Source organism: Delphinus delphis, chromosome 17 (assembly GCF_949987515.2).
Source record: "Delphinus delphis chromosome 17, mDelDel1.2, whole genome shotgun sequence".
NCBI classification, from domain to species: domain Eukaryota; kingdom Metazoa; phylum Chordata; class Mammalia; order Artiodactyla; family Delphinidae; genus Delphinus; species Delphinus delphis.
The window spans coordinates 35452205-35471811 of NC_082699.1; the positions used below are offsets into that span (position 1 = coordinate 35452205).

Genomic DNA, 19607 nt, shown 5'->3' on the forward strand with positions numbered 1-19607 from the left:
ATTAATTTAGATCATCTGAAATTTAAAATTTTAATTAAGTTTAGAAGATATAGTTGAGGAAATTTCCCTGTAAGTAAAAGAAAAAGCCAAAACTGAAAAGTATGTTAAAAAAAAATGAGAGAGAGAGTGTGTATGTCAATTCAGGTGATCTAATCTCAGGGGTTGTAGAAAGATGGAAGAAAGAAAATGGAGTGGACTATAAAAGGATTCACTGAGTAGCCAGACAATGAGGTCAAAAAGATTCTCCCTAAGGCACATTCTAATACTATTTCAGAACCTTGGAGAAATGAAAGAGGAAAATAAGAGAAAATAAAGAGAGAAAAATAGGTCACATGGTAAGGGTCAGGAGCCACAACAGCAGTTGATCTTCCCATCAACAGTGGAGCAAAGCCCTCAAATTTCTGAGGAAAGAATTGGCAACCTATAATTCTACATCTGGACAAATTATAACGTGAAAATAGGGTTAGATTAAAAACTGTTTAAGAAGTAAAAGGTTCAAATTTATTTCTCTGCATCTTTTCTCAGAAAGCTAAGAGAGGATATGCTCCAACAAAATAAAGCAATAAACCAAGAACTGTAAGGATGGCAGAGGATCCAACACAGGAAAGAGGTAATAGGAATTCCTAAGCTAAGATGAAGGGAAGTCACAGGATGACAGCTGTGTAGGAGGAAGTCTAAATAATAGATTCCCTGACCCATTTGACTATATTGACAGGAATTTTGTTGTTCTATGAAAGAATATGAGAAGAACTAGTGATTTGTACATAAAAAATTAAAACAAATCTAAAAGAGGGAGGGACAATTATTAACAAATCCAAGAAATATTTAAGAGCCATACAGGAGAGAAATGTAATATATTACTTGGCTCAGCTGTGAACACAATTTACCTAATCATAAAAAATGTAAAGACTAAGTATTAATCAAATAAAATATTATAACTCTACTGGGAGTATGAAAGTGGAGAAAGGACTATGAGAGGAGGCAGGGTGGTAAGAGTGCTAAATCTTCAACCTGCGTTTTACAAAGTAATAGGTAATATCTAAAACTGCTTAATCAAAAAGAAAAAAATAAGCAAACAATTTAAACACATGGAAGTACATACCAGAATAGCAGCTGAAAGAGTCAAAAGTATTTGGGGGATGAAAATTGGGGTTGTGTTAGGTAAAGAGATGACCACCATTTTCCCTTTAAGCTTTACAGTCCTATTTGACATGTGAAGTTATTATACATGAATTACTTTATCAAAAATAAAAATTAGAAGGGAAAAAGAGCAAACAGTCTACACTTTCTTAAGCTCATTCATCTCTTAGTGACAGCAGGTCTTGTTTATAAACCACTGCAACCTCAGCTCTCCCCATGCCTACACTCTGGAAGGTTCCTTTAGTACTTAGGTTCCTTTAGTACTTAGGTTCTAAGACAAAATCTTTTGTCTCCTTTGGAGGCTAAATAACAAAAGAAAACCTGTTCTTATTCTTCCTGATGGGGTAAGTCATTATGAAATTAACATTTAAAAATCAAGCTTAGGGTTAAAGTTAAAAGTAGTAAAACAAGAACTCCTATAACTTTTGTTCATGTCAAACTACTTATACTTTATTTTTTATCCAATAACTTATCTAATTACAGATACCACAGTAATTCCCATTACTCCAAGTTTCATATACAAAAATCAGAAAAATTTTGATAAATTATAATGAGAATATTTCTTGAATCCAGAACCATGAAACAAGGCCACTGCATGAGAGTGTGCATTTTGCGCTCTGCTGAGGAGACGAGGGTAGGAGGTAGATTCAGTTACTCACTAAGCCAGGATACCCAAGTTGCTCTGCCTGGAGCACAGGGTTTTTGTTTGTTATTAGCCTACCCAGAGAGGCCCTTTTTGCAAATGAATCAGTCAGGGGATGCACCTTATATGTAATTCACAAACAATGCAGTACATCCTAGTCGCGGCTCTGATTAACTGTCTTTCTAACAAAGGCTCTATTTTAATCTTTTGATCAATTTGCACTTGGACAAACTATAAGACTATGAGCAGTGGTCAAATCTGTGTGATCAAGACCTACATTTACAGATTGATGTCCCTGTCACAAATGTCTTGTTACGTACCAAGAACGTATTTCCACAGTGCCCACACACAACTCTTGTACCTTCTGGTTGGACTGGCAATGCAGGTTGAGCTGGCTGTTCTTCAGAAATAAGCATTACTGGGCCAAGGTTAATTATGCGTCTACTGTGGAAACAGAGAGGAAACAACTTCATTATCCCACAAATGGACTGAGAGCGAAACCTACACTATGGGGCCAAAAACGTGGAATATAGCATTGAAAATAGGTTATACTTGTTTTATAAATTAAGTGAATTAAATGTCAGCCTTTAGAGCCAAAATCACAGAAAACAGCAATAGTCAATATTTCAAAAGCAAAAAAATTAGTTGGAATTGGACCTAATCAAATCACCTTGGGAACCATTTAACTACTGCTTCCAAGTTTTTATAAATTCAAATCTTATCATTCCTTACCTTATCTTACCCTATCTAGGAAGACAACTTGAGTAAAAGACTAAGTAAGTTAAAAAATTGTACATTAACAGATATATGTGTGCCATGAAGGTACCAAAGTGCTGAGTCACAACCAAATTTCTCTGGGTAGGCTGGTACTCCTTAATGTCTGTTTAATTGGAGTTGGACAGAAAGGACAATGGTAGGCTCCTTTCCTTTCCATTTCCCAGGTTACCATCAGATGGGGTTGCAAATGATTCACATAATGGTCAAAAAGACAGAAAACACAGAAACAAAACACAGTTAAGGTTTTGATATACTTCTATCTGTGCACTTCCATACACCATTTGGCAGAGGCACATGACTACAGAATTTATTGCATAGCTTATACTCAGCAAAGACTAGTGTAATAACACAATTTAAAGTATACAATGATTACTAAAACACTTCCAACTTAAGATGAAATATGTCAAAGATAAACTAGTTGGTTATTTTTAATAAAATATGAGTCACTGATTTATTACAATCTATTAAGTAGTTATGTAACATCAAGAAAACTTCCATTGCTTATTCAAGAACATTAGTTTACAAATAACTGTAACCAGAGGGGATTCAAGATGGCGGAAGAGTAAGACATAGAGATCACCTTCCTCCCCACAAATACATCAGAAATACATCTACATGTGGAACAACCCCTACAGAACACCTACTGAATGCTGGCAGAAGACCTCAGACCTCCGAAAACGCAAGAAACTCCCCACGTACCTGGGTAGGGCAAAAGAAAAAAGAAAAAGCAGAGACAAAAGAATAGGGACAGGACCTGCACCAGTGGGAGGGAGCTGTGAAGGAGGAAAGGTTTCCACACACTAGGAAGACTCTTCGGGGGCGGAGACTGCGGGTGGTGGAGGGGGGAAGCTTCAGAACCACGGAGGAGAGCGCAGCAACAGGGGTGTAGAGGGCAAAGCGGAGAGCTTCCCACACAGAAGACCAGTGCCGACCAGCACTCACCAGCCTGAGACGCTTGTCTGCTCACCCGCCGGGGCAGGTGGGGGCTGGGAGCTGAGGCTCCAGCTTTGGTCGGATCCAAGGGAGATGACAGGGGTTGGCTGCGTAAAACACAGCCTGAAGGGGGCTAGTGCGCCACAGCTAGCCAGGAGGGATTCTGGGAAAAGGTCTGGAGCTACCAAAGAAGCAAGAGACTTTTTCTTGCCCTTTTGTTTTGCGGTGCGTGAGGAGAGGGGATTAAGAGCAATGCTTAAAGGAGCTCCAGAGATGGGCACGAGCCACGGCTATCAGTGCAGACCCCAGAGATGGGCATGACATGCTAAGGCTGCTGCTGCTGCTGCCACCAAGAAGCCTGTGTGCGAGCACAGGTCACTCTCCACACCTCCCCTTCCATGAGCCTGTGCAGCCCGCCACTGCCAGGGTCCTGTGATTCAGGGACAACTTCCCTCGGAGAACACACGGCATGCCTCAGGCTATTGCAACGTCATGCTGGCCTCTGCCGCCACAGGCTCACCCCGCATTCTGTACCACTCCCTCCCTCCCTCACTCAGCATGAGTGAGCCAGAGCCCCCGAATCAGCGGCTCCTTTAACCCCATCCTGTCTGAGCGAAGAATAGATGCCCTCAGGTGACCTACACTCAGAAGCGGGGCCAAATCCAAAGCTGAACACCAGAAGCTGTGCGAACAAAGAAGAGAAAGGGAAATCTCTCCCAGCAGCCTCAGGAGCATCAGATTAAATCTCGACAGTCAACTTGATGTACCCTGCATCTGTAGAATACCTGAATAGACAATGAATCACAACAAATTGAGGAGGTGGACATTGGGAGAAACAATATGTTTTTTTTTCCGTTTTTCACTTCTTGTGAGTGTGTATGTGTATGCTTCTGTGTGTGATTTTGTCTGTATAGCTCTGCTTTTACCATAAGTCCTAGGATTCTGTCTGTCCATTTTTCTTTTTTTTTTTTCTTTTCTTTTTTTAGTATAGTTTTTAGTGCTTATTATCATTGGTGGATTTGTTTTTGGGTTGGGTTGCTCTCTTCCTTCTTTCTTTATTTTTTATTACTTTTTAATGTTTTTTAACTTTATTTTATTTCATTTTATTTGACCTCTTTTATTCTTTCTTCCTCCTCCCTCCCTCCCTCCCACCCACCCTCTCTCTCTCTTTCTTTCTTTCTTTCTTTCTTTCTGCATTTTATTCTCAGCTGTGTGGATAATAGGCTCTTGGTGCTCCAGCCAGGCATCAGGGCTGTGCCTCTGAGGTGGGAGAGCCAAGTTCAGGACATGGTTCCACCAGAGGCCACACAACTCCAAGTAATATCAAATGGGGAAAATCTCCCAGAGATCTCCATCTCAATGCCAAGACCCAGCTCCACTCAACGACCAGCAAGCTACAGTGCTGGACACCCTATGCCAAACAACTAGTAAGACAGGAACACAACCCACCCATTAGCAGAGAGGCTGCCTAAAATCATAATAAGGTAACAGACACCCCAAAACACACCACCAGACGTGTACCTGCCCATCAGAAAGACAGGATACAGCATCATCCACCAGAACACAGGCACCAGTCACCTCCACCAGGAAGCCTACACAACCCACTGAACCAACCTTACCCACTGGAGACCGACACCAAAAGCAACGGGAACTATGAACCTGCAGCCTGCAAAAAGGAGACCCCAAACACAGTAAGTTAAGCAAAATGAGAAGACAGAGAAACACAGAGCAGATGAAGGAACAAGGTACAAACCCAGCAGACCTAACAAATGAAGAGGAAGTAGGCAGTTTACCTGAAAAAGAATTCAGAATAATGATACTAAAGATGATCCAAAATCCTGGAAATAGAATGGAGAAAATACAAGAAACATTTACCAAGGACCTAGAAAAACTCAAGACCAAAAAAACAATGATGAACAACACAATAAATGAAATTTAAAATTCTCTAGAAGGGATCAATAGCAGAATAATTGAGGCAGAAGAATGGATAAGTAACCTGGAAGATAAAATAGTGGAAATAACTAATGAAGAGCAGAATAAAGAAAAAACAAGGAAAATAATTGAGGACAGTTTCAGAGACCTAGGGGACAACATTAAATGCACCAACATTCGAATTGTAGGGGTTCCAGAAGAAGAAGAGAAAAAGAAAGGGACTGAGAAAATAATGGAAGAGATTATAGTTGAAAGCTTCCCTAATATGGGAAAGAAAATAGCTAATGAAGCACAGAGAGTCCCATACAAGATAAATCCAAGGAGAAAGATGCCAAGACACATATTAGTCAAACAATCAAAAATTAAATACAAGAAAAAAGATTAAAAGCAGCAAAGGAAAAACAACATATAACATACAAGGGAATCCCCATAAGGTTAACAGCTGATCTTTCAGCAGAAACTCTGCAAGCCAGAAGGGAGTGGCAGGACATATTTAAAGTGATGAAAGGGAAAAATGTACAACTATGATTACTGTACACAGCAAGGATCTCATTCAGATTTGACAGAGAAATTAAAAGCTTTACAGACAAGCAAAAGCTAAGAGAATTCAGCACCACCAAACCAGCTTTACAACAAATGCTAAAGGAACTGCTCTAGGCAGGAAACACAAGAGAAGGAAAAGACCTACAATAATAAACTCAAAACAATTAAGAAAATGGTAATAGGAACATACATATCGATAATTACCTTAAATGTAAATGTATTAAATGTTCCCACCAAGAGACATAGACTGGATGAATAGATAAAGAAACAAGACCCATATATATGCTGTCTAAAAGAGACCCAATTCAGACTTAAGGACACATACAGACTGAAAACGAGGGGATGGAAAAAGATATTCCATGCAAATGGAAATCAAAACAAAGCTGGAGGGCTTCCCTGGTGGCACAGTGGTTGAGAGTCCGCCTGCCGATGCAGGGGACACGGGTTTGTGCCCCGGTCCAGGAAGATCCCACATGCCGCGGAGACGCTGGGCCTGTGAGCCATGGCCGCTGAGCCTGCGCATCTGGACCCTGTGCTACCCAACGGGAGAGGCCACAACAGTGAGAGGCCCGTGTACCGCAAAAAAACAAAAACAAAAAAAACAAAGCTGGAGTAGCAATTCTCATATCAGACAAAATACACTTTAAAATAAAGACTATTACAAGAGACAAAGAAGAACACTAAATAATGATCAATGGATCAATCCAAGAATAAGATATAACAATTGTAAATATTTATATACCAACATAGGAGCACCTCAATACATAAGGCAAAGGTTAACAGCCAAAGAAGGGGAAATCGACAGTAACACAATATAGTAGAGGACTTTAACACCCCACTTTCACCATTTGACAGATCATCCAAAATCAAAATAAATAAGGAAACACAAACTTTAAATGACACATTAAACAAGATGGACTTAATTGATACTTTTAGGACATTCCCTCCAAAAACAACAGAGTACACTTTCTTCTCAAGTGCTCATGGAACATTCTCCAGGACAGATCATATCTTGGGTAACAAATCAAGCCTTGGTAAATTTAAGAAAATTGAAATCGTATCAAGTTTCTTTTCTGAAAACAACACTATGAGACTAGGTATCAATTACAGGAAAAAATCTGTAAAAAATACAAACACATGGAGGCTAAACAATACACTACTTCATAACCAAGAGATCACTGAAGGAAACAAATAGGAAATCAAAAATAGCTAGAAAGAAATGACAATGAAAACATGACAAGCCAAAACCTATGGGATGGAGCAAAAGCAGTTCTAAGAGGGAAGTTTATAGCAATGCAATCCTACCTTAAGAAACAAGAAACATCTCAAATAAACAAACTAACCTTACGCCTAGAACAATTAGAGAAAGATGAACAAAAACACCCAAAAGTTAGCAGAAGGAAAGAAGTCATAAAGATCAGATCAGAAATAAATGAAAAAGAAATGAAGGAAATGATAGCAAAGATCAATAAAACTAAAAGCTGGTTCTTTGACAAGATAAGCAAAATTGATAAACCATTAGCCAGACTCATCAAGAAAAAAAAGGAGAACACTCAAACCAACAGAACTAGAAATCAAAAAGGAGAAGTAACAACTGACACAGTAGAAGTACAAAGGATCATGAGAGATTACTACAAGCAACTATATGCCAATAAAATGGACAACCTGGAAGAAATGGACAAATTCTTAGAAATGCACAACCTTCTGAGGCTGAACCAGGAAGAAATAGAAAATATGAACAGACCAATCACAAGCACTGAATTAAAACTGTGATTAAAAATCTTCCAATAAACAAAAGCCCAGGACCAGATGACTTCACAGGTGAATTCTATCAAAGATTTAGAGAACAGTTAACACCTGCCTTTCTCAAACTCTTCCAAAATATATCAGAGGGAGGAACACTCCCAAACTCATTCTACGAGGCCACCATCACCCTGACACCGAAACCAGACAAAGATGTCACAAAGAAAGGAAACTACAGGCCAATATCACTGATGAACATAGATGCAAAAATCCTCAACAAAATACTAACAAACAGAATCCAGCAACACATTAAAAGGATCATGCACCATGATTAAGTAGGGTTTATGCCAGGAATTCAAGGATTCTTCAAAATATGCAAATCAATCAATGTGATACACCATATTAACAAATTGAAGGGTAAAAACCATATGATCATTTCAATAGATACAGAGAAAGCTTTTGACAAAATTCAACACCCATTTATGATGAAAACCACCCAGAAAGTAGGCATAGAGGGAACTTACCTCAACATAATAAAGGCCATATATGACAAACCGACAGCCAACATCGTCCTCAATGGCGAAACACTGAAACCATTTCCATAAGGTCAGGAACAAGACAAGGTTGCCCACTCTCACCTTTATTATTCAACTTAGTTTTGGAAGTTTTAGCCACAGCAATCAGAGAAGAAAAAAATAATAAAAGGAATCCAAATCGGAAAAGAAGAAGTAAAGCTGTCACTGTTTGCAGATGACATGATACTATACATAGAGAATCCTAAAGACGCTACCAGAAAACTACTACAGCTAATCAATGAATTTGGTAAAGTAGCAGGATACAAAATTAATGCACAGAAATTTCTTGCATTCCTATACTCTAATGATGAAAAATCTGAAAGTGAAATTAAGAAAACACTCCCATTTACCACTGCAACAAAAAGAATAAAATACCTTGGAATAAACCTACCTAAGGAGACAAAAGGCCTGTATGAAGAAAATTATATGACACTGATGAAAGAAATTAAAGATGATACAAATAGACGGAGAGATGTATCATGTTCTTGGATTGGAATAATTAACATTGTGAAAATGACTATACTACCCAAAGCAATCTACAGATTCAATGCAATCCCTATCAAACAACCACTGGCATTTTGCACAGAACTGGAAGAAAAAAATTCACAATTTGTATGGAAACACAAAAGACCCCGAATAGCCAAAGCAATCTTGAGAAAAAAAAACGGAGCTGGAGGAATCAGGCTCCCTGACTTCAGACTATACTACAAAGCTACAGTAATCAAGACAGTATGGTACTGGCACAAAAACAGAAATATAGATCAATGGAACAGGATAGAAAGCCCAGAGATAAACCCATGCACATATGGTCACCTTATCTTTGATAAAGGAGGCAAGAATATACAACGGAGAAAAGACAGCCTATTCAATAAGTGGTGTTGGGAATACTGGACAGCTACATGTAAAAGAATGAAATTAGAACACTCCCTAACACCATACACAAAAATAAACTCAAAATGGATTAAAGACCTACATGTAAGCCCAGAAACTATGAAACTCTTAGAGGAAAACATAGGCAGAACACTCTATGACATAAATCACAGCAAGATCCTTTTTGATCCACCTCCTAGAGAAATGGAAATAAAAACAAAAATAAACAAATGGGACCTAATGAAACTTAAAAGCTTTTGCACAGCACAGGAAACAATAAACAAGACAGCCCTCAGAATGGGAGAAAATATTTGCAAATGAAGCAACTGACAAGGATTAATCTCCAAAATTTTAGAGCAGCTCATGCAGCTCAATATCAAAAAAACAAACAACCCAATCCAAAACTGGGCAAGACCTAAGCAGACATTTCTCCAAAGAAGACATACAGATTGCCAACAAACACATGAAAGAATGCTCAACATCATTAATCATTAGAGAAATACAAATGAAAACTACAATCAGATATCATCTCACACCAGTCAGAATGGCCATCATCAAAAAAATCTCCAAAGAATAAATGCTGGAGTGGGTGTGGAGAAAAGGGAACCCTCTTGCACTGTTGGTGGGAATGTAAATTGATACAGTCACTATGGAGAACAGTATGGAGGTTCCTTAAAAAACTACAAATAGAACTACCATATGACCCAGCAGTCCCCCTACTGGACATATATATCCTGAGTAAACCATAATTCAAAAAGAGACATGTACCACAATATACATTGCAGCTGTATTTTCAATAGCCAGAACATGGAAGCAACCTAAGTGTCCATCAACAGATGAATGGGTAAAGAAGATGTGGCACATATATACAATGGAATATTAGCCATAAAAAGAAACAAAATTGAGTTATTTGTAGTGAGGTGGATGGACCTAGAGTCTGTCATACAGAGTGAAGTAAGTCAGAAAGAGAAAAACAAATACTGTATGCTAACACATATATATGGAATCTAAAATATATATATATATATATATATATATATATATATATATATATATATATATATATATAGTCATGAAGAACCTAGGGGCAAGATGGGAATAGACACAGACCTACTAGAGAATGGACTTGAGGACACCTGGAGGGTGAAGGGTAAGCTGGGACAAAGTGAGAGAGTGGCATGGACCTATATACACTACCAGATGTAAAATAGATAGCAAGTGGCAAGCGGCCGCATAGCACAGGGAGATCAGCTCGGTGCTTTGTGACCACCTAGAGGGGTGGGATAGGGAGGGTGGGAGGGAGGCAGACGCAAGAGGGAAGAGATATGGGGATATATGTATATGTATAGCTGATTCACTTTGTTATAAAGCAGAAACTAACACACCATTGTAAAGCAATTATACTCCAATAAAGATGTTAAAAAAAAAAAGAAAGAAAGAAAAAAGATAAATGGACAGAAACAGAGTAAGTAAAATATGAAAAAATCTGTGTGCACTGCACATAGCAAAAGTAAATTTTCTTTGTGAAACTTTTGTTTCAAATATATGAGTGTGTGTATGTATGTATGGAGATGAACACATGTGAATTTTGGGTTGTAAAATAAAATGTATTTTACACTTGGCATCACAGCCAAAAGTTTAAAAACTGTGACAAGCACTGATTTGAACTATTTATTTTCTCTCTCAGAGCTTCAGATTTGTCACCTATAAGCTGGAAATAAAAATAACAGCAAATAAAAAAAAAAGCAAATAACTGTAACCATTAATTTCAAACTAAGCAGTATTATTCCTTTAACAAAGAAAAAAATGCTGTAGGTCATATAATTACTTTGAGGAGAAAGACTGTTCAGAACAAACCTGCCACATAATGAATCTTTAATAAGTACTTGTTGAATGAACAAATGAATGAATGAATGAATCTTCATGTCTTACCAGTTGGGTCTTGGACATCCTATTCGCCGTGATGTGTCCTTACAAATGAGGAGACAATTACAAGGGCATCTAACATACTTCTTCCCTGTTGGGGGGTTTTTGATTGGCTATATAATAAGAGAAGAAAATATAAACACAGCAAATTAACCAAAGTACAAATTGCCAAAACTTGTTTGTATATAAAATGGAAATTATTCTTAAAATCTAAGGCTCCCCATAGTGCTACCAAAGTACACATTGAGGAAAAGTGCATCGTAAGTGATTTTTTAAATTTTATTGAAGTATAGTTGATTTACAATGCCGTGTTAATTTCTGCTGTACAGCAAAATGACTTGGTTATACATATACATATTCTTTTTCATATTCTTTTCCATTATGGTTTATCACAGGATATTCAATATAGTTCCCTGTGCTATAAAATAGGACCTTGTTTTTTATCCATCCTATATATAATAGTTTGCATCTGCTAGTCCCAACCTCCCAATCCTTCCCTCCCCAATCCCTCTGCCCCTTGGCAGCCACAAGTCTGTTCTCTATGTCTGTGAGTCTGTTTCTGTTTCATAGATAGTATCATATTTTAGATTCCATATATAAATGATGTCATATGGTATTTGTCTTTCTCTTTCTGACTTACTTCACTTAGTATGATAATCTCTAGTTGCATCCATATTGCTACAAATGGCATTATTTCATTCTTTTCAATAGCTGAGCAATATTCCATTGTATATACATATATATATATATATATATATATATATATATATATATATATATATATATATATAAAAAAATAACACATCTTCTTTATCCTTTCATCTGTCAATGGACACTTAGGTTGTTTCCATGTCTTGGCTATTGTAAATAGTGCTGCTATGAACATAGAGGTGCATGTACCTTTTCGAACTAAAGTCTTGTCTGGGTATATGCCCAAGAGTAGGATTGCTGGATCATATAGCAACTCTGTTTTTAGTTTTTTGGGGAACCTCCATACTGTTTTCCATAGTGGCTGCACCAATTTACATTCCCACCAACAGTGTAGGAGGGTTCCTTTTCCTCCACACTCTCTCTAGCATTTATTATTTGTAGACTTTTTAATGATGGCCATCCTGACCAGTGTGAGGTGATACCTCATTGTAGTTTAGATTTGCATTTCTCTAATAATTAATGATGAATCATAGGTGATTTTAAATAGCCCAAATGTTGGTAAACACTCTATAAAATTTGGGGAACTGTAGAGATTTAATTAGAAGGGCATATTTCAAAATTAGTTTGTATTGGCCTGGAGTTGTTTTCCATTTAAAGTTCACAGGACAAGGTCATTTATCTGCCTGGCCAGGGGCAAACATTCACTGAGGATTCTTGCACATGTCTGAGAAAAGCAAGCTCAAAGAGAATAATACGGAAAGAGGAGTATATCACAAATTTGAATTTTTCTTAAACTTTACTCACTAGAATACAAGTGATTAATTTTATGGCATCTTTTAGCTTAAAAAACACTTATTATAGCTCCTAATGCTAGCATTTCCTTTTTCCTTTAACTTTACAGTAAATTTAAAAGTTAGAATAAATAACACCAAAGAAAACACTCCTCTCATTACTAGGACTTAAGCTTGTTAAAGCAAATAAGCGCTGATGCACTGAGAGGAATGGAACACCACTCCTGTGGCATGCTTGCCAAAATGTATAACCTGAATTTAATCACAAGATAACATCAGACAAACCCAAATGAGGAACATTCTACAAAATATCTTAACTGTGCTCTTCAAAACTGTCAAGGCAATAGAAGACAAAGACTAAATTTCAGATTAAGGGAGATTAAAGAAACATGATAATCAAATGCAACATGTAATTCTAAATTGACTCCTGGACCAGATTTTTTTTTTAATGGAACAATTGGGCAAACACGAATTAAGTCAAAAGATTAAATAACAGTATTGTATCAATGTTAATTTCCTGAATTTGATAACTGTACTGTGATTGTATAAGTGAATGTCCTTTTTTTTTAGGAAAATTTACACTAAATTTTAGTAAATTTACACTAAAATGTTTAGGGGTAGAAGAGCACCATGTCCACAATTACCTTAAAAGGTTTTGAAAAAAATATTTATTTATTTAGAGAGAGAAAGCTACTTTGGAAAAGTGTCAATGTTTGTGGAATGTGGGTGAGCGGCCCACATGGGAATTCTCTATACTATGTACTACTATTTTTCTAACTTTCTATAAGTCTGCAACATATTTTTTTTAAGATTTAAGAATTTTAAGTAAATAACCTTGGTAGAAATATATATAAGTTAGCAATAAGCCATCTGCAATTTATTAAACTATATTATAGATAGAATATGACAATCTAAAATTCACAAACATCCAGAATGTGTTCCTATATAATCTAAAGTATCAAGAAGCAGAATTTGTCTTAATTTCTCTGTATACATATTTTACCATTAAGTAAATGTGTGTTGGGCAAATGACAAGATTTATTTTTATACAGATATACCTCACTTTACTGTGCTGTGCTTTATTGTGCTTTGCAGATACTGTGCTATTTTACAAATTGAAGGTTTGTGGCAATCTTGCATTAAGGAAGTCTATCAACATCATTTTTCAAATAGCATTTGCTCACCTTGTGTCTCTGTGTCACAATTTTAGTAATTCTCACAATTCTGGAATGTTTTTCATTATTATAATATTTGTTATGTTGATCTGTGATCAGTGATCTTTGATGTTAGTACTGTGATTATTTTGGAGTGCCACAAATTTTGCCCATATAAGACAGCAAACTTAATCGATGAATGTTGTATGTGTTCCAACTGCTCCACCTAGTGACCCCTTCTCTCTACCTCTCCTTGGGCCTCCCTATTCCCTGAGACACAACAATATTGAAATTAGGCCAGTTAATAACCCTACAATGGCCTCTAAGCATTGAAGTGAAAGGAAGATTCACACATCTCTCACTTTAAATCAAAAGGTGGAAATGATTAAACTTAGTGAGGAAGGCATGTCCAAAGCTGAGACAGGCCAAAAGCTAAGCCTCTTGCACAAAACAGCCAAGTTGTAAATGCAAAGGAAAAGTTCCCAAAGGAAACTAAAAGCGCTACTCCAGTGAACATACAAATGATAAGAAAGCAAAACGGTCTTATTGCAGATATGGAGTAAGTTTTAGTAGTCTGGATAGATGATCAAACCAGATACAACATTCCCTTAAGCCAAAGCCTAATCCAGAGCAAGACCCTAACTCTATTCAATTCTATGAAGGCTAAGAGGTGATAAAACTGTAGAAGAAAAGTTCCAAGCTAGCAAAGGTTAGTTTATGAAGTTTAAAGAAAGGAGCCATCTCCAAAAAATAAAATTGCAAGGTGAACTGCCAATGGCCCAGCTCACAAATTCCAGATATCAGGATCAGCTCTGACCTGGAAACTCTAATCCAAATTAATCCAACTCATTAGGTGCAAGTCCTCTGCACAAGGTCCCTGAAGCTAGACTAAGGGTGAAAGAAGAGGTATAAATTCCATGAAGATAGAGACATTAGCTGTCAATCACATAGAGGTTAAAGGAAAGAAGCTGAATCTGAACCCCAGCAGTCTGACTCCAGGGCTTGTGTGCTTAACTGCATAACCAACAGTATGTGTCATGCAAAACTGCAGAATTTTTCAATTCCTGTCCAAGATGGCAGAGTAGAAGGGCCTTCAGCTTACTTCTTCTCACGACTAACTGCTGAACAACCATCGATTAAGAAGAGTGGAACCTACTAAAAAAGATATTTTACAACCAAAGACATAAGAAGAACCACAATAAGACAGTAGAAGGGGTGCACTCCTGATATAATCGAATTCCATACCCCCCCAGGTGCGTGGCCCACAAACTGGAGAACAATTATATCGCAGAAGTTCTCCCATAGGAGTGAGAGTTCTGAGCCCCACATCAGTCTCTGCAGCCTCGGGGTCTGGCATTGCAGGAGGAGCCCTCAGACCATTTGGCTTTGAAGGCCAGAAAGGCCTGATTGCAGAAGCTCCATAGAACTCCTGCAGAGACTTTGGAGACTCAGAAACAGAGACTCCACTCTTAGAGCGTGCACACAAGGTCCTGTGAGCACTGGTAGCCAGGGTAAAAGCAATGACTTCATAGGAGCCTGGGGCAGACCCACCTGCTGGTCTTGAAGGGTATTCTGGGGAGGCGGGAGGGTGGCTGTGGCTCACTCTGGGGACAACAACACTGGTGACAGTGTTACCAGGGGACATTCATTGGTGTGAGCTCTCCTAGAGGCCAACATTTCGGCATCAAGACCTGGTCCCACCCAACAGGCTGTAGGCGCCAGTGCTGGGATGTCTCAGGCCAAACAACCAACAGGGTGGGAACACAGCTTCATCCATCAACAGACAGGCTGCCTAAAGGGTTCCTGAGCACACAGCTGCCTCTAGACACACCCCTTGATACAGCCCTGCCCATCAGAAAGCCAAGACCCAGCTCCACCCACCAGTGGGTAGGCACTGGCTCCACCCACCAGGAAGCCTGCATAAACCTTTAGACCAGCCTCACCCACAAGGAGGCAGACACCAGAAGCAAGAAACCACAGTCCAGCAGCCAGTGGAACTGAGTCTACAAACACAGGTCAGAATCTACCCTGGGACCAGCTGGTCCCTGGCCCTCGGTGATGAGAGGGGACTGTACTACTGGGACACACAGGAAATCCCCTACAGATGGCCACTTCTCCAAGGTTGAGAAACATAACTAACCTTCTATATACATAAAAATACAAATAGAATTTTAGACAAAATGAGAAGACAGAGGAATATGTTCCAGACGAAGGAAAAAGATAAAACCCCAGAAGAACAACTAAGTGAAGTAGAGATAGGCAAACTACCTAAGAAAGAGTTCAGAGGAATGATAGTAAAGATGATCCAAGAACTCAGGAAAAGAATGGATGCTCAAGCAAGAACTTACAATAACTTTTTAACAAAGAGTTAGAAAATATAAAGAACAACCAAACAGAGTTGAAGAAAACAAAAATGAAAAACACACTAGAATCAATAGCAGAATAAATGAGGCAGAAGAACAGACAAGTGAGCTGGAAGACAGAATGTTGGAAATCACTGCTGTGGAACAGAATAAAGAAAAGAGAATGAAAAGAAACAAAGACAGTTTAAGAGATCTCTGGGACAACATCAAATGTACCAACACTTGCAATATTGAGGTCCCAGAAGGAGAAGACAGAGACAATGGGCCTGAGAAAATATTTGATGAGTTAATAGCTGAAAACTTCCCTAACATTGGAAAGGAAACAGGAACCCAAGTCCATAAAACCACAGAGAGTCCCATACAGGATTAACCCAAGGAGGAACATGCCAAGACACATAATAACTGAACTGATAAAAGTTACAGATTAAGAGAAAATATTAAAAGCAACAAGGGAAAAGCAATAAATAACATACAAGGGAATCCCCAAAAGACTATCAGCTGATTTTTCAGTGAAAACACTATAGGCCAGAAGGGAGTGGCATGATATATTTAAGTGATGAGAGGGGAAAAACCTACAACCAAGAACACTCTACCCAGCAAGGGTCTCATTCAGATTTGACAGAGAAATCAAAAGCTTTACAGACAAGCAAAGTAAAAAGAATTCAGCACCACCAAAAACAATTTTACAACAAAAGTTAAAGGAACTTCCCTAAGCAGAAAAGAAAAGCCCACAACTACAAACAAGAAAATTATGAAATGGGAAAGCTCACTGGTAAAGGCAAACATAAAGTAAAGGTAGAAAATTATCCACACACAAATATGATATCAAGACAAGTAATCATAAGAGGAGAGTACAAATGCAGGATATTTGTAATGCATTTAAAATTAAGAGACCAGCAACTTAAAACAATCATGTATATATAGAGAGACTGCTATGTCAAAACCTCATAGTAACCACAAATCAAACATCTATAATAGATATACACACCAAAAAGAAAAAGAAATCCAACAAACACTAAAGTTAGTCATCAAATCACAAGAGAAGAGAACAAAAGAGGAAAGGAAGAAAAAAGACTTAACAAAAACAAAACCAGAACAATGAACAAAATGGCAATAAGAACATATGTATTGATAATTACCTCAAATGTAAACAGATTAAATGCTCCAACCAAAAGACATACACTGCCTGAATGGATAAAAAACAAGATACAACAGAGACCCACTTCAGATCTAGGGACAAATACAGACTGAAAGTGAGGAGATGGCAAAAGGTATTCCATGCAAATGGAAATCAAAAGAAAGATGGAGTAGCAATACTCACATCAGACAAAGTTAGACTTTAAAATAAAGACTGCTACAAGAGACAAAGAAGGACACTACATAATGATCAAGAGATCATTGTAAGAAGAAGATATAACCATTTAAAATATATATTCACCTAACACAGGAGCACCTCAATATATAAGGCATATGCTAACAGCCATAAAAGGAGAAATTGACAGTAACACAATAATAGTGGGAGACTTTAACATCCCAGTTTCCTCAATGGATCATCCAGAAAGAAAGTCAATAAGGAAACACAGGCCTTAAATGACACAGTAGATCAGATGCACTTAATTGATATCTATAGAGCATTCCATCCCAAAACAGCAGAATACATTCTTTTCAAGTGCACATGGAACATTCCCCAGGATAGGTCAAATGCTGGGCCACAAAGTAAGACTTGGTAAAGTTAAGAAAACTGAAATCGTATCAAGCCTCTTTTCCAACCACAACACTATGAGATTAGAAATCAACTACAAGAAAAATACTGCAGAAACCACAAATACATGGAGGCTAAACAATAGGCTACTAAACAACCAAGAAAAAAAGAAGAAATCAAAAAATATCTAGAGATAAATGAAAACGAAGATGCAATGATCTAAAATATATGGGATGCAGCAAAAGCAGTTCTAAGAGGGAAGTTTATAGAGATATAAGCTTATCTCAGGAAAAATCTCAAACAAACAACCTAACCTTACACTTAAAGCAACTAGAGAAAGAACAAACAAAACCCATAGTTAGTACAGGAAAGAAATCAAAGAGATCAGAGCAGAAGTAAATGAATAGAGATGAAGAAAACAATAGAAAAGATCAATGAAACTAAAATCTGATTCTTTGAAAAGATAAATAAAATTGATAAACCTTTAGCCAGACTCATCAAGAAAAAAGAGGGGAGAGAGGCCAAATCAATAAAATTAGAAATGAAAAACAGAAGTTACAATGGACACCACAGAAATACAAAGGACCATAAGAGACTAGTACAAGCAATTATATGCCAAGAAAATGGAAACTTAGAAGAAATAGACACATTCTTAGAAAGGTGCAATCTTCCAAGACTGAACCTGGAAGAAATAGAAAATATAAACAGACCAATTACAACTACTGAAATTGAATCTGTGATTTAAAAACTCCCAACAGACAAAAGTCCAGGACCAGATGGCTTCACAGGCAAATTATATAAAACATTTACAGAAAAGTTAACACTATCCTTCTGAAACTGTTCCAAAAAACTGCAGAGGAAAGAACACTTCCAAACATTCTATGAGGCCACCATCACCCTGATACCAAAACCAGACAAAGATACCACAAAAAAAGAAAATTACCTGCCAATATCACTGATGAACTTAGACACAAAAATTCTTAACAAAATATTAGCAAAATGAATCCAACAATACATTAAAAGGATCACACCCCATGATCAAGTGGGATTTATCCCAGGGATGCAGGGATTTTGAATACCCACAAATCAATCACTGTGATATACCACATGAACAAATTGAAGATTAAAAACCATATGATCATCTCAATAGATGCAGAAAAAGCTTTAGACAAAATTCAACACCCAGTTATGATAAAAACTCTCCAGAAAGTGGGCATAGAGGAAACATACCTCAACATAATAAAGGCCATATATGACAAACCTACAGCTAACATCATATTCAATGGTGAAAGCTGAAAGCATTTCCTCTAAGATCAGGAACAAGACAAGGATGTCCACTCTCATCAGTTTTTTTTTTCAATATAGTTTTGGAAGTCCTAGCTGTGGCAATCAGAGAAGAAAAAGAAAGAAAAGGAATCCAAGCTGGAAAGGAAGAAGTAAAACTGTTACTGCAGATGACATGATACTATACAAAGAAAATCCTTGATAATGCTACCAGAAAACTATCAGAGCTCGTTAATGAATTCGGTGAAGTTGCAGGATACAGAATTAAAACACAGAAATCTGTTGAATTTTTATACACTAACAATGAAAAATCAGAAAGAGAAATTAAGGAAACAATCCCATTTACCATTGCATCAAAAGGAATAAAATACCTAGGCCTAAACCTATCTAAGGAGGCAAAAGACCTGTACTCTGAAAACTCTAAGATACTAAAGAAAGAAATCAAAGATGACACAAACAGATGGAAAGATATACCATGTTCTTGGATTAGAAGAATTTATATTTTCAAAATGACTATACTACCCAAGGCAATCTACAGATTCAATGCAATCCCCATCAAACTACCACTGGCATTTTTCAC

General features: G+C 37.5%; 1 protein-coding gene across 1 annotated transcript in view; it reads right to left on the bottom strand.

Moving 5' to 3' along the window:
* The window catches only part of PIP4P2 (phosphatidylinositol-4,5-bisphosphate 4-phosphatase 2), an 86472-nt gene that overhangs the window by 38147 nt on the left and 28718 nt on the right, over positions 1 to 19607 (bottom strand). The window contains exons 3-4 of the mRNA XM_060035210.1: positions 11089 to 11195; positions 2104 to 2227 (exon numbers count right to left, since the gene is read on the bottom strand). Of these exons, the coding sequence (XP_059891193.1) occupies positions 2104 to 2227; positions 11089 to 11195 (231 nt within the window). The remainder of the gene's footprint in view (positions 1 to 2103; positions 2228 to 11088; positions 11196 to 19607) is intronic.